The following is a 15,114-nucleotide window of genomic DNA, read 5'->3' as shown; positions in this document are numbered from 1 at the left end:
TTATTATATATCTTAATAACCCAGGGAAGACCTCACCCGAGTGACAACACTCACTCATCTCAACACTGAGCTGGGTAGACCACATCCCATCATTTATATATTATTATATAATATTATAATAATATTATTATATTATATTATTATTTATATATTATTATATGTCTTAATAACCCAGGAAGACCTCACCTGAGTGACAACACCGTGCTGGGTAGACCACATGCCATCATTGATATTATTATATATTATCATTATTATTATATTATATATCTTAATAACCCAGGAAGACCTCACCTGAGTGACAACACTGTCCTGGGTAGACCACATGCCATCATTTGACTTTGAAGCAACTTTGAAAGACAGGCTGACAACCAGCGTTAGCCAGCTAGCTAAAACAAAAGTCCTCCAGCGGCGCCTGACCCACAAACGTGGCAGTTACAGGAACAATATAAACACGATAACGTGTATTAAACACAGATAACGTGTATTATAACGAATATTAAACACAGTGAAGCTGGATAACGTGTGTATTAAACACGGTTCCGCTTCACTCGGGCAGCCGGACCCAACCCCGTCAGCACCGGCCAGGTTACCTTGGCAGCGCCACCGTCCACGGAAGCCGCGGTGTAACCACTTAGCTAGCTACCTGGCTAATACAAAAGAGTTTAACTTGGCAAAAAAGACAATACTTTTTGGAAGTATCAATCGAGAAAAAATGATAAAATGACAACGTACCGAGTACAGTCCACAAAGTGTAAATAAAACGAAGCAGGAGGAAGCGACGTAAACAACGGCCACACTGAGAGCTAGCTCGCTAACCGGCTAACGCTAGCTAGCATGACGGCTAGTGTTTAGTAGCATAGACGAGCTAACAACGGGCGCCGCTGCTGAGGCCGGCGACCCTCTAGCTGTTTACATGAGACGTATAAAAGTGTGTTCAAAACATGATTTGCTTCATTGCTTTTATAAAAATAAAAGAAAATAATTTTATGCGCTTAGGGGGGCCTCTTCTCTACAAACCTCACACCTCTTAGTTAGACCCAGGGACAGAGCCAGAAACAGCCCATTGTGACACGGTGTGATTGGCACAGTAGAAACCCTATGAAGTCAGAGTTTGTTTGGGCTCCGAGCGCTGTACTGTCCAATAGGGAGAAAGAGAAGGCGGGGCTAGTCCTTGTACGGTGGCGGTGGAACGACGTTCTCGGCGTTTCCCGGATGTCTATTCTGGTTTCTAACAACATAGCTGACACATGCAGACTACGCGTGACTGTTACCTAGAAATGACATTGTCTATCTGACATTTAAAGAAAATAGATCAATTAAATCCATTTTCATTCTCCTGAGCTAGAAAAGTATTTTTCTATTTTTTTTTGACAAAATTAACTAAACAAAATAAATAAATAATAAAACATTTTCGTTGAGTGACAGAAGACCCAAAAACAATGCAATTGTGATGCAGTGAAATTTAGTATATGCATAATTATGCATAATATATAATTTAATAATGCATATTTATAATTTTGTATATGCATATTATTATAATGCATAATTAGTTAAAAACGCATATTCTTTAACTAATTAAACTTATTTCAACCAGCTGCAACATATCTATCTGTCTGCATGTCTATCTGTGTATGACCCAGAGAACAAAAGTTTTGCATTAAAGATTTTGCAAATGACAAAGCAATATAATGCACGTGATCTCTTTTCATAAGATCATGAAACATGGCACGCTCATAGTTTGGGACCCTGAACTGCCCATAATCAAATCATGCATTTTGCATATCTCCTGAGACAAACATAACGCACAAAAAGGTGATGTAACCTTATGTTTGGATGGTTACAATTATTCCATGTTCAGGTAAAAATGGTGAACACAAAGATTTACTTTAAAAATGTTTAATAAAGACGTTTAACTCTTTTGCCGCTGTCGTTTGCTTGCTTGCTTTCAGATGCCCCTTCAGGCCACAGAGCTGTGCACCCAGCACAACATAGACACAACGTAAGAGCTCAGGCATGGACCAGCCTGTGGAAGAGGTGAACACAATTGTCTCCCATCACATGGTCCCATCCAACTGCAGTCTGTTGGAATCTGTTGACTTGATCCTTCAAGTACGTACCCAAATGCCAGTCACAGCTCTAACACATGTACAGTGGTTATGACTACAACATCCGTGTCCACAGTGTGAAGGATAATCTTTTAAAATACTTTTCTCACAGTGCCCCCCACACACAGTAGCATCCTTGTATCTGGGACTAGGATTAGCATTAGCAATTGTAGATTTGGGGCAGAGCTTTATAAAAAACATACACAACAGTTGTATAAGTGAAGGCTGGTTACTGGTTTTGAGTGCCAGTCTTGTTCTGGGAAGGTCTATTCAGTCTATTGTTCTGGACTGGTACCATTAGAGGTAGGTCAATCTGAAACATTGTACCAGTTGTTACTTCTTTGCATTTGAAAAGTGAAATTAAGTTTAAATAAACAAGATGAATTTCATCTTATACTGCATTAAAAATAATTAAGCATTTAACAATAAAATTTATATTTTGTTTTCTATTGTGGTCACAGTTCACTTTGTTACTTATTGCCACAATAGACAATATAACCCATTTTATTTTTAAATGTAACTTTGCAATATTCCTTCATAGAAATGTATGCCTTGCATTAAGTTTCCTGTATTTACAAATGAATAGCTGCTGCTTGGGAACATTTGCTCTGGAACATTCCAAGTTTGTTTCTATAGTGGAATGTTTTGTTTCCCTTCACCGTCTGTCAATACAGCTTTTGGGTGGAATCTCAGCTGACTCTGGTTTCCCTCTACAAATGATGTAATAAATGGTTGAGATTCCAAATTCGACACTTATACACCGAGCTAGTCTAGTGATCGCAATTGCTCCCAGAATGTCTAGATTCATTTCCAAGAGCCAGATCAAGCTGAACCTGGGCAGAAAGGGAATTTCAGTGGAGAGATTAGTTGAAGATTAGGCCTAATACAACTGAGCAAATGGGCCACAGAGAAAGCGGAACTGCATCAGTATAATGTGGCATAAAGAATCTGTAGACCAGTCTAATTCAGAGCCATTTAACAGTGGGGGGTGTGGGCCCAGTCAGAGTGAAATGAAATGTTGTAAATGTGATGTAATAGGCTACACAGTGTGTGTTTGGGATACATCCTAATAATTTCACTATGAGTGCTTTGAAACTAGTTTTGCATTTATGCTGCAAAACCATCATCCAGCATTCAAAACAGCACATATGTAAAGCGCACTAGCAGTGAAATGAGAACACACAGAATCTTTGACTTCTTTAGAACAAAAATATTTAACATAAATGCACTAGTCTTCAATGTCTACGAATTTGTCTTAATTTTCAAAATCTGTTTATGGAAGAAATGTGAAAAAGCAAATCTCACTCTTCATAAATGTCATAAAATATATTTTCTTTAGCTTACAAAAATTATTTCACATGCAACACAAAAAACGTATAAAAACCGCTTCAAAAGACAGTGTGCATTAATGTTGACAATCTTAAGAGCTGTATGGCGCACAGTAACGCGTGAGAGTTTAAATTCAACCATACACGAGACCATGTCCGAGGAATGTCTTTCCACAAATCACATCAGTCTGATTTTATAGGATGCACAACTGATAAAGTGCTATACTGAAAATGAAATAAAACAAACTGTTATTAATCTAAATAGCATTTCATGGAAGCTACATAAGCTACTAATCAGAGGTGAATTTCTAGTTAATATTTTTCTTTATCAAGGTTTTTCATGAGGACATATTTCCAGAATTTATAAATTACCAATGAACATTGTTAATACAGTATCTTCTAGTTTCTGTAAGTCTGATAAATATCTATACACGATTTCACAAACAGAGGATTTACTTTTTTAGATTTAGTCTCCACCAAACACATTAAGAGGATCATCAAAAATACTGTGGCCCAGTTCCTCTGCTGAGTTGGGTTCCTGGGTGGGCTTCTTCACCTGACTGGAGGCAGCCCCTACTGGTTTAGTCACTCCAGATGAGAAAATATCATCTGTAAGGAACAGAAATAGCAGTGAACATCTATAAAGAGAGACTAATATGCACAAGCCAGCCCTGTAATGACTTACCCATGTCATCACAGCTCTAATGACTTACCCATGTCATCGTCAAATATGGATTTAGTCTCCACTTTCTTCTTCAGTTTCTTCTCTTTTGTCTTTGTTGTGGGAGTCAGATCAGCAAAAATGTCAACATTGTCATCAAACAAGCTTGCGTTCAACGACCTTCCTTTAGTTTTTTTAAGACCTTTGGAGGGTGTTTCCTTTGCATCCTGTAAAGACATTTTTAGATGCGATCAGTGATGGCGGTCACAAAGTCAGGATGGAACAAAGTAAAAGGCAGCAACATCATTTTTAAATTTTAAACCTCTTGCTAACAAGTTCGGCTCGAAAGAATTCACTCAAGACGGCCCAATTCAAAACATCAGCACTAAAACTTACATAATTAAAGATAAACTGAGGATTAAAAATACCTGAAACATGTCTGTTTTGGTTAAGTTGGCTGGAGCCTTTGAGTCTTTTCTCTTGTCTGTTCTGAAAATGTCAGCATCATCCTCTTCATCATCAAGGAAAGGCACAGCCTTAGCTTTCTTGACTGGTTTCGTCTTGACCGTAGCAAAGAGGTCATCGCCATGGTCGTTAAAGATGGACACAGTTGGGTCTTTCTCTGAGGCACTGCCGGCGTTTTTCTTGGACGTGTCTTCAGAGGCCTTTGCTTTGGGTTGCTGTGGGGTAGCATTTTTAGGGAGGGAGGGGGACGTAAAGAGGTCCCCCGAGGCAAACAGGTCGTCCTCCGCGCTGGGGGGCCTCCTCGGCCGTACCTCCACACCCGCGTGTCTGTGTGCAGGAGCTGTAGTGGTGGTGACAGGCAGGGTGAGGGCGGAGGGCCTGGCCAACACGGGACTGAAGGCAGGCAGCGAGGAAGCAGTGGCAGCTCCAGGAGAGACCTGGGGAGCGGCGTGTTCCTCCGGGCCCGCTCCGAACGCCTCCTCCGAGCTCCCCGCCGCCAGCTGCCTCGCCGCCCGTGTTTGGGGCCGCCTTCGTGTTGCGCCTTTAACGCGATCCTGCACGTATAAGGTCAAAGGGGAAAGTCAGTGCCTTTATAAAACACCAAGTCTCTAGGAAAAAAAAGAACAGTCAATTCAATTAGGGGAGAAAAAAGCACACGGACGTGAGTCAGTGAGGCGTCTTAACCTTTTTGTCAAGGCAATTAGAAGATGACTCATAAATGGTGCCTCCAGAATTGGGCATTTTCCCAGAATTCTGCACAAACACACAACTTCACCTTGCAGCCACAGCACGACCCACCTTGTTGGCGTTCTGCAGCGTGGTGACTTGAGCCGGCCCATCAAAACTCACCCCTCCATCACTGGGGAGCACCCGAGGTTCAGGGGTGCCGGCAGAAGCCGAGGGCAGGCCTATGGCTCCAGCCGGGCCGGGGACCGCAGCGCCTGTCCCGGGCCCACGGGCCGCTGCTCCGGGCAGGAGGCTGGAGGGGTTGATGGCCAAGCTGGCCTGAGGACAGACGGGAAACGAAAGCTCGGGCATGAACGTCACACAACATACACTGCACACTAACGCTAAGTGGCACATCAGGGCCTTCTGGTGTTAGTTTAGAGCGCTACAGGAATCAGAACAGATGCTCGGATGGACAAAAGTGTTTAGAAGTACAGACTGTTTGGCAGTCAGTGTATATTGGCTTCATTCCAGTGCCTTACTGTATCTGAATACATATCAGATATGAAAGGAGAGGTTAATAATAATAAAAGCATAAGCAAGAAACCTCTGAAGTAAAGATGCATGCGGAATTCAGGCATTATAAAGCATCCCGAAAGATGTCTGCAGAGTACGAGAATAGAGCTTCTCAAAGAACCATACGTAGCCAGGCGGCTACAGGAATCTGTAGCTAAGGCATAGTGGAAATAATTCTTATAGAGCAACAGAAATTAATTAAATTAATGAAACATTACTTGAAGTTTTCCGATCCTTGAAGATGTTTCTTTAGATTTTACAGGGCCTGCAGGTTTCTGTGCAATTAATGACAATGATTATATTTTAGCTTAAAAAAAAAAAAAACACCAAACTGAACAAGTATCTATAGTATCTAATTACTATAGGTCCTGCAATATACTTCAATAGGTTCTCAATGTTCTCAACAAAAAAAAAAAAAGTCAGTTCTGAACAGTGAATTGATTTAACTTTGTTAAAAAAGACAAGGATTTTTGCATCATGAAAAGTCTTTAAAGTTCACACAAACAAATGAAAGACTGAGCAGGTGCGGTCTCTTCCCCGGTCTCTTCCCCGGGTCTTACCTCACTGTCAGCTGAAGACACCGTGCTCGACTCTCTCTCTGCTTCAGCCTTCTTCAGCTTGCTGGGCTTCACTGGTATTTTCTACACGTGGAAATTTTACATTAACATTGTGAGAATCATGTGCTCCCTCATTTTCCCCCTCAGGATTTTAGAACATCAGCGTCCCTGTCCGCGCCCACCCACACGTCTACACTTCCTGTGAACGATGAAGGACACTAAAGTACCGGAGGAGCTTTTGGCTTCGCCGAGCTGAACAAGTCGTCATCATCATCTTCCTCCCCAAACAGTGTGGGACCAGCAGGCTTGACTGAGCCGGTCAAAGGTGCCTGGAACCAGACCAGGTGCATTAAAAACACTCAGACACACATTAGCAGTAACTGCATGAGGAGGAAGTGTTTTTGGACTCTTGTGAAACACGTGTATAATGTAACTGGGGCCCAACGTTGTCCTGATTCCTAAAGCTCACAGAGAGATCAGCAGAAGGAGCAAACAGGTCCACGTCAGGGTCGTTGTCTCTCTGCTGCGTCTGACTGAAGAGCAGCTCCTCATCCTGGAACACACCTGTGCTCTTCACACGCGGCTTCTGCTCCTCACACTGAAACACAACCAGCATCATTAATGTTGTACACACACACACGGTCACACACGCACACACACACAGGTAACTGAGAGCCAACCTTTAACATGCTTTTGTCTGTTGGCTGGGTTGCTATAGAACCAGGAGATACGCCATTGGGTTCCTCTTCATCGTCTTCATCGTCAAACAGGCTGAGTGTGGTTTTCTTGGTCTTCTTGTCTGTGGTCTCTAGGGGCGGCGGGGGTTCCTTCTGCCAGTCGAGACCACCAACATCCTCCAGCAGACTCTTGTCCCGTTTCTGTGGCACAAGAAAGTAAATAAAACAAAGAAAAATAAACCAGCAGGCATGGACATCACCCAAAACACTGATGGCATTTCCAGCTAAAATGATATTCATCTGTGGGTTGAGAACACACGGGGCCTGTGCTCACCTTTATTGCCTCTCCACCATCTCCCAGCACATTAACTCCTCCAAAGAGACTAACAGCCCCACATGGCTTCTTCTTCTTCTTCTCCTCCTCCTCCTCCTCCTTCTTCCTCTCCTCCTTCTCCTCAGAGGAAGGCACAGCCAACACGGGGGTCTTGTCAGAAGGTCTGTCCTCAGCTACGTTCTCTGGCGAGGATAATACCACCTTTGTTTGCCCCTGAGGAGAAGGGGCCACAGAAGCATTAGCAGGCATCTGAAACACACACACACACACACACACACACACACACGGGTTATTCTCAGCTGACTGGTCTGCTTACAGTCTACGATGTGTTTCACTGTTCCTGGATATATAATTATTTATGCAAATAAATAACTCAGAGACTATAGCTTTTATGGCCATTAGCAACTAATAAATAATAGAAAGTTAATTGCGATTAACACTGTAAAACAGTAATTAATTAAATTTGCATTTCATGAGTCACTCACTCAGATCTCAACATTACTTTTAAAGCCCTTTTCTCGCTTAGCCAAAAACATACTTTGCCCCCTGTTGCGGTTTTGTTTGGAGATGACTGGAAACCAAAGAGTGATCCTTTGTCTTCATCATCTTCATCCTCAAACAGGAGGGAGACTCTCTGTGGCTTCTTCTGACTGCGAGGACAAACAATCCGTCTCTGTGATGGTGCAGCCACTTTCACACATTTATCATCATCACAATTCTACGTTCCAATGTTACTGGTGCAATTTGGGAATAGTGAGGTTCACTCTTTGAAAATGGTGGCATGTGCTTGTGTGTAATTTAGTGGTTCTTGTTAGAAGAAATACTTTTGTCAGTCACCTCGACTCCTTTGTGACTGCAAATAGATCATCATCATGGTCTTCAAATAGAGTGGTTTTCTGTGGTAGTTTGGCACTGAGCAGCCTGGAGGGGGCGCTAGTGCTGGTCTTCATGCCACCACTCCTCACCTCTGTCGCTGGACTACCGGAGCTCATCCACTGGTCCTGATGCAACAACAAACACAAACACAGAGGAACTGGTGTAGAGCGAGTGAGAGTAGGTTAGATCAGTGACCCTAATCATCACATTCTGAATACACACAGTCTACTTCAGAATTCAGAACAGGTATCAATACAGGATTTTACAGGATCAATAATACATTTCATCAAACATTTAGCTGTTAAACGGATTTTGGTTTCTCCACACCTCATCGTCGCTAAACAGAGCACTTGGTACAGCTGTTTTTGACTGAAGTGTTGCTGTCTTGATCTCACTTGATTTAGATTTTGGCACAGAGGAAAACAGATCCTGCAAGACACAAAAGAATTAGGGATGAGAAAAAAAAACAACAAAGTTCCATAATAAATGTATCTAGGCCCCCTTTCACTCGTCAGGCCATAAAGTGTGTCAGGGAAATTTGCTAATGTCATTTAAGATCACATAAAAACATTATGATTTAGTACATGTCCTTCTGATTAGCAGAAAAAATGTGAATGAGGTTGATCAGTGATTCGGTTCAGTGATTCATTCGTAATCGTGTCCTTGTTTGTCGCTGCACATCACGTGTCCACGTGTGTACAACTGATACGTCAGTTTCTTTCGCTAAAAACAGGACAGTTCCATATTAGGAGGAATACACATGTGAGACCAAAACTGTCTACTGTGCATTCTCTCCCCTCAGGTTCTCAGTGTGCCCAAATGTACTGGAAACGTGATAATAAAGGAGATTGGACTGCCCTCTCTCCTCAGACTTCTTGTTCTAGACGAGACTCTCATGCTTTTTTACTTTTGTAATAAATCTCTTTTTTAACCACGTCCGAGTCCTCATCTATTTTCAAGAAATTTCCACGACAAGTGTAACCTGCTTAAGCTCACCTCTTCATCGTCATCGTCAAATATAGAGTGCTGAGTCTTCCTCGCTAGGCTCTGGGTGGGGACTTCGGGCTTCGAATGACTTTTTGGTATTGTGGGGAATATCTAGAATGAGAAAACAGGTGCAAAACGATAATATGATTTAATGTGAAACAACTCAACATGATGAACTGCAACTATCAACATGAATGATTACAGGCCCAGCGAGGGCGGGTCAGGAGCATACTTGTGAGTCTTCGTCATCAGAGAATAGACTCGTGTTCTGGGATTTATCTGGTGTTTTCATAGCTGCTGAAGGCTTGACCACATCAGGCTTGGGTAGACTCTTTATATATAAAAAAAGAAGACAGGTAACAGCATGTGTGTATGTGTGTGTGTGTGAGAGAGTGAGTGAGTGAGTGAGAGAGAAATGGTTTAATACCTCCACAGACTTCTCAGATTCCTCACTTGTTGAGGGCCGGCGTTTCTTCAACCCTTCCACCAGAATGTTTTTCGTACTAGGCCCGAAAACCGAGGTAGCACCAGCAGGTAACTGCATTTAAGCACATGTGACTAGTGAGTAGACGGCTAAAGTTGCACATAGTTTTTTTCCCCCCCAACAAAGTGAAATACTACTTCTCAGTCACTCTTGGAGAAGGAAAGCTACCTTCTTCTCAGGAGGTCGTTTAGCCTCCTCAGTCTCCACAGTTTTCTTGCTGTGTTGAGAAACATCAACACGAGAACTTGCACTGAAAATGTCACCATCTTCATCATTATCATTATCATCATCACCTCCAAACAGGTCCATGGTTTTCTTCTGTTTGGATTTTTCTGTTCCACCTGAAGAGACAGAATTATGTCCATGTAAACAACCATCCTGTGACAAGGCAACAGAAACTGTTAGAAATGTTTTCATATGCAGGAGCAGCAGGCATCCAGACTCACTGGGAGTGGGTTTTTTATGGGTCTTCCCACTGAAAATATCATCGTCTTCTTCGTTGTCATCGAAGAGAGTCCCTACTGATGCCGGTTTTAGAGCTGCCTGCACTTTGGATTTGACTGGACTGTCAATCTCTTTGTTCTCCAATGAATCCGAAGTGTTTGCAGAGCTGAAGAGATTTTTATCTGACAGAAATAAAAGGGAAATTTTTTTTTAAAAGCCCACAAATACTTAAATACTGAAATCGCAATGAAAACTTGAAATGCTCTAAAACTGATAAAATGAATTTACCTGGAAAAATAGATACTGCACCTATTGGTATTTTCTTGGATTTGCCACTCTCTACAAAAACAAAGCCATGAATAAATAATGATCAACAGGTATTTGTAATGATAACAGATTGTAATGAAATAGTCCACTAAATTAATTCACAGAAATATCTAGATATATATGAATGTCGACATATGACCGTCTTTGAGAGAGTATCTGTGGTACCGGTCTTTGAGGGAGCGCTAACTTGTCTGTGGTACCGGTCTTTGAGAGAGAGCTAAGTTGTTGGTAGTACCGGTCTTTGAGGGAGCGCTAAGTTGTTGGTAGTACCGGTCTTTGAGAGAGCGCTAAGTTGTTGGTAGTATCGGTCTTTGAGGGAGCGCTAATAAGTTGTTGGTAGTATCGGTCTTTGAGGGAGCGCTAATAAGTTGTTGGTAGTATCGGTCTTTGAGGGAGCGCTAAGTTGTTGGTAGTACCGGTCTTTGAGGGAGCACTAAGTTGTTGGTAGTACCGGTCTTTGAGAGAGCGCTAAGTTGTTGGTAGTACCTGTCTTTGAGATAGCACCAAGTTGTTGGTAGTACCTGTCTTTTGTGGTAATGTTTGTTCCTTCTCCACTTGCTCATTTTTAGGAGCCTCAGAAAACAAATCACCCTTTGAAACACACATAGAAGAGTCAAATTGCCACTTCTGGTTTAATTGTTCTGCTGGCAGAATGATATTTGTTTCAATAATTCCAGCATAATTGTGTGTAGACAAACCATTTTAAGTGCCTAATGGCAACTAAAGAAAAATCGCACAGCTCATAAGTACTTACCTCATCATCATCATCAAACAGTCCTGTGCCTCCACTGAAGAGGCCGCCCTTTCCCCGAAATGGAGAATATTCATCTTCCTCCATTTTTGGAGGCTTGAACATCTCATCATTGTCATCATGTTCCTCCACTGGAAAAAATAAATAAATACAGCAGACGTAAACTCACTCACGTATTGGTATAGGGTCTTGATATTTTCACATGATTTACTTAAGTCACTTGATTCAGGTTTTCTTCTAAGAAGCTGGTACGACTTCTCTACGACTCGTAGAGTCGCCGGCATTCATGTTACGTATTGAGAAATAAACTACAGTTAGCAGTATGGAGAGCTGCAGGCCCCACTGTGCTGGACAAAGCCAGTTCTTCATACCCTGAGCCTTCGCAGGTCTCGTCCCTTTAGTCTTCTTCTTGTTGACAGATGGGCCTGACGACACAGCTGAAGTAAGGAAGGAGAACATGCATATGTAAAACGAAAGAAAAAACAAAAGCATACGGGTGGACTTATAGGAGGAATGTCGGGTAGGGAAACTTATCAGGGTATTATTAGGTATTAGGAAAAGACTGAACCTACACGTGCTGTCTGCCTCGGGCTTGACTGGTCTGTCTCCTGTGATTCTGGCAGCCAGCTCATCAGCAAAAGATGTTGGACCCACCTCATCCTGAAACACCAGAAACAGGGAGCGAGATCCTTAACAGGAATTACTTTCTCTGCTGCTTAGTAAACCAATTCACTGGTTAAGTATCTTAAACTGGAAGAGATTGGAATGAATCCAACACTTTGATTTTATAGATGGGCTGACAGAGGCAAAACATGTAAGAACAAAACATGTAATGCAAATGATTAACCCTTCTGGGCTCATCTTCATCCTTGTCAGATTCTCCAAATATGTCTGAATCTTCATCATCATCATCTTCATCTTCATCATAACTGACTAGGGATGGCTTCTGGTAATTGAATAAAAACAGCTAATTCAGCAATGTGCAGATGTAGTCATTATTGCCTCTTCTGAAAAGAAAACAGCACATTTTTCTTCTATATTTTCTCTAAACAGCTTTGAATGCAAAGCGGTATTAGCAATGCGCTGCTTAAATAAGCCTGTTCTCCTGTTTGGTATAAACTGGCATGTAATTATTATTATTGGGTTCTTACTTTCTTCAGGGTTCCCCGTCCTTCATCTTCCTGGTCAAAGTCCTCATCAGAGTGCTGTTGATTTGAAACCCAAGTAAGGATTACTAATCACATTACTAAAACAACATGATTTGTAGTGGCAGTTACACAAAAAACTAGTTTGAACTAGAAAAATGAACAATGATAACATGCTGAAATTCAAAATGTTGATTATATCAAGTTTACCTCCCCATCTTGCCCCTCGTCACTCTCAAGGACACTCTCCCGATCACTATCAACTGACATTTCTGGAATGAAGCAAAGTGTTAAGAAAATTAGACACCATGTCAAGTAAGGATCAGTTCAAACTATATACAGATCATACGCAGGCAAATATGGGTATCAACCATCACTGGAGAGATCCCCCAGGCCGATATCATCCTGCTCCATGAACGCCTGGGATCCAATCAAATAAGGCAGTGGTCTGTCTACATACAGATCCTATAAACAAAGTGGGAAAAGCTATAAAAAAACAAACTCTAAAAGTAGCCAATCAACGGTATGAAATGTGCACCATCATGCCACACCTTTGGCTCCAGGATGGGTTCCTCTCTATCTGCTGCCTCCTCATCCTCAGAGTCAGAGTTCCCTGCTTTAATGTCCAGCTGTTCAAAGGCAGAGTCCAGGACCTTCAGACCATAGTTTACAGCCTCTTGAACTTTGGGTATGAGTTCTGCTTCTTTCTGTTCTCGTGTCTTGTCCTTTAAATACACAGTAATAGATAAAGCCAAAACGACGGTCCTAGAATTAAAGAACTTGATCTACCAAAATACTGAATACTTCATTAAACATTAGAAACATCAACAGTAAACACACCTGTTCAGGTTGTCTCTCTTGGGTATCAAGCTTTGGAACAGGTTCCTCCATTTCATCATCGTAAACCCTCTAGGTGATTAAAAATAAAAAAATTTATAAAAGCAAATCTCAATAGTGGTACGATGTCTACTTCAGGACGACCACTAAACAGGTAGCTGATGAAGAGATATTGTCAAGTTTCATAACTCCAAACAGTTGATGCTAAAAATGAATTAAAAAAATGAACCATGTCCTTTGCAGACGTACGTTTTCTATGAACTGTGTATTGGAAAGCATGAGGAAGTCATTAAACACTGTGTGTAGGCAGCTGTCAGTTGCTTTAGTGTCACGAATGAGACCATCGAGCTGCTTCTCAATCTCGTGCGTCTTCGACATCATCTTCTGAGAGAAGTCTTGCAGGTAGAGGAAGAGCTGTGGGGAAATAAAGGTTTTCAATGTCATCACCCCTGTCGTACGTGGTTCTACTCCATGCTTCTCTCCAACGCTCATATTTTTTGGACAGCACAATTGAAATTAGGAGAACCGATGCTCCGATGACGGGTAACTTCACACAAAACTTGATCACCAACATCATACCCCAGAATCTGCTGCTAAAGACCAGTTTGTGCTGGTTTTCCGCATCTCGTCCAAGGTCCACGGTCTCTCCCACACCTGCTCAGTCCCACCATTGTAGCTGCTGGGGCCATTCTCCATATGGTCAGCCATAGTTATCTGTTGCAGCAACACAGTACACATTACTGAGACACAATTACAGGAATATGTTACTAACCTGTCCCCGTTAGTTCATTAGATCCAAATATCTCCTGCTGCAAGCTACACCGTTCTTTAAACTCAGTTTCACATTCGAGGGCGTAAGATAACAGACCTAACCAGGAAGGTTCATTATTTTAGCCTTTTTGCCTAATAAACGTTTTAGACATCAAATGCAGCCTGAAGGTCTGTTGATATGAGTAGATGTCACTCCTGATATCAACTCGTGTGTTATTTTACTCGCCAGCTTGTTGCTGGTGTCTAAAACTGCCTCCAACGTTAGCTAGTCAGGCTAGCTCTGTAGCTACATAACTATGGGACTTCACCCAAACACGAGGCGTTACGACTCTTTATTTAATCCTTTGACAGCCATTGATTAATCTATCTAGACACATATCGCTTGCGATGTATATCTAAAATCGATATATATCGATCAGCGTTATTACTGAGATCAACTAACTCTAGTTGTCCTGCGTGCCAGGCTAGGATAGCCGGCCAACTAACTACAAATATCTGCGGAAATTAAACCTACCGCATCTAATTATTGTGGTTTTTATTTCGACATATGAATATTTTAAGCTCTAGCTACCTCGCAGTAAATTATTTTGCCCAAATTGCTCTTTCCACAGACGTCATTAATCCAAGAAGGTTTGTGCTGAGGCTGGTGATCCCCCGTCTCCTCATCGGCGCTGCGCCTGGTCGGCCATGTCTGCGCGGGATCAGCTGACGCCTGGTCACCTGATCACGTGACCCACCTCGATCCCGCGATCGAGTGATCTAGTGAATCTGGAGATCTAGAGATCTGTCCAGCTGCTTCTTAACAGATCCGTTTCTTATGATTGGTATGTCGGGGTAGAAACAGAACCACCACATTAATCTGTAGTAACCCAGTGGTGGGGTCGTACTTTAAATACAAACCACTTGTATAAAAACAAATCATTTTGTTTTTATAGTGACTGTGGTTTTGAATTCTTTCAGGTGGTTCTAGATGTTGAAGTCGGCTAAGCTATTAGATGGAGAATGATATTTCTCATGCTAATCTTAAAATCCACCTTTTTGTGGAAAGTCTTAAGACTGCTAAACAGGTGTGTGAGTTGGCAAACGACTGAGTTCTGAGTGCTTTGCATCCAATTCTACTGCT

At 42.0% G+C, this 15,114-nt stretch overlaps 2 protein-coding genes across 5 annotated transcripts in view; both read right to left on the bottom strand.

The window, feature by feature from the left end:
- Nucleotides 1-1,064, bottom strand: part of zfand4 (zinc finger, AN1-type domain 4) — a 14,958-nt gene extending 13,894 nt beyond the window's left edge. Inside the window, exon 1 of one of the 2 annotated variants that reach the window (XM_076974658.1) lies at nucleotides 292-1,064. The gene's annotated coding sequence lies outside the window, so the exon portion shown is untranslated. The remainder of the gene's footprint in view (nucleotides 1-291) is intronic. The other variant, XM_076974659.1, reaches the window with a different exon arrangement.
- A 2,348-nt stretch (nucleotides 1,065-3,412) lies between these two features.
- On the bottom strand, nucleotides 3,413-14,720 carry washc2c (WASH complex subunit 2C). 3 transcript variants are annotated; one of them, XM_076974511.1, is made up of 32 exons: nucleotides 14,563-14,720; nucleotides 13,800-13,934; nucleotides 13,470-13,634; nucleotides 13,224-13,292; nucleotides 12,935-13,108; nucleotides 12,755-12,848; nucleotides 12,594-12,655; nucleotides 12,390-12,443; nucleotides 12,086-12,184; nucleotides 11,811-11,898; nucleotides 11,610-11,675; nucleotides 11,242-11,369; nucleotides 11,009-11,078; nucleotides 10,449-10,499; nucleotides 10,163-10,342; nucleotides 9,885-10,057; nucleotides 9,660-9,770; nucleotides 9,465-9,563; nucleotides 9,242-9,343; nucleotides 8,573-8,674; nucleotides 8,207-8,370; nucleotides 7,908-8,019; nucleotides 7,370-7,618; nucleotides 7,039-7,236; nucleotides 6,828-6,956; nucleotides 6,586-6,687; nucleotides 6,362-6,442; nucleotides 6,020-6,076; nucleotides 5,358-5,564; nucleotides 4,523-5,113; nucleotides 4,147-4,321; nucleotides 3,413-4,042 (listed from the first exon to the last, which is right to left on the bottom strand). In XM_076974511.1, the coding sequence occupies exons 2-32, from the start codon at nucleotides 13,926-13,928 to the stop codon at nucleotides 3,900-3,902; spliced, it is 4,224 nt and encodes a 1,407-aa protein (XP_076830626.1). In that variant the 5' UTR covers nucleotides 13,929-13,934; nucleotides 14,563-14,720; the 3' UTR covers nucleotides 3,413-3,899. The 3 variants fall into 3 exon arrangements, with proteins under 3 accessions (XP_076830626.1, XP_076830627.1, XP_076830628.1); XM_076974512.1 differs by having other exon boundaries at nucleotides 7,370-7,582; XM_076974513.1 differs by lacking the exon at nucleotides 6,020-6,076.
- Nucleotides 14,721-15,114: the final 394 nt, after the last annotated feature.

Source organism: Brachyhypopomus gauderio, chromosome 15 (assembly GCF_052324685.1).
Source record: "Brachyhypopomus gauderio isolate BG-103 chromosome 15, BGAUD_0.2, whole genome shotgun sequence".
In the NCBI taxonomy this organism is placed as follows: Eukaryota; Metazoa; Chordata; class Actinopteri; order Gymnotiformes; family Hypopomidae; genus Brachyhypopomus; species Brachyhypopomus gauderio.
The sequence above is the reverse complement of the archived record's forward strand: the minus strand, read 5'-3'. Positions and strand labels throughout refer to the sequence as shown.

What these genes read in the sequence shown, in the direction of transcription:
- washc2c (XM_076974511.1), bottom strand. Translation starts at nt 13,928, where the DNA reads ATGGCTGACCATATGGAGAATGGCCCCAGCAGCTACAATGGTGGGACT. An exon ending in AACCCATCCTGGAGCCAAAG is followed by an intron (nt 12,849 to 12,934) that starts GTGTGGCATGAT and finishes CTTTGTTTATAG; the next exon opens with GATCTGTATGTAGACAGACC. An exon ending in CCAAAACAGACATGTTTCAG is followed by an intron (nt 4,322 to 4,522) that starts GTATTTTTAATC and finishes ATGTCTTTACAG; the next exon opens with GATGCAAAGGAAACACCCTC.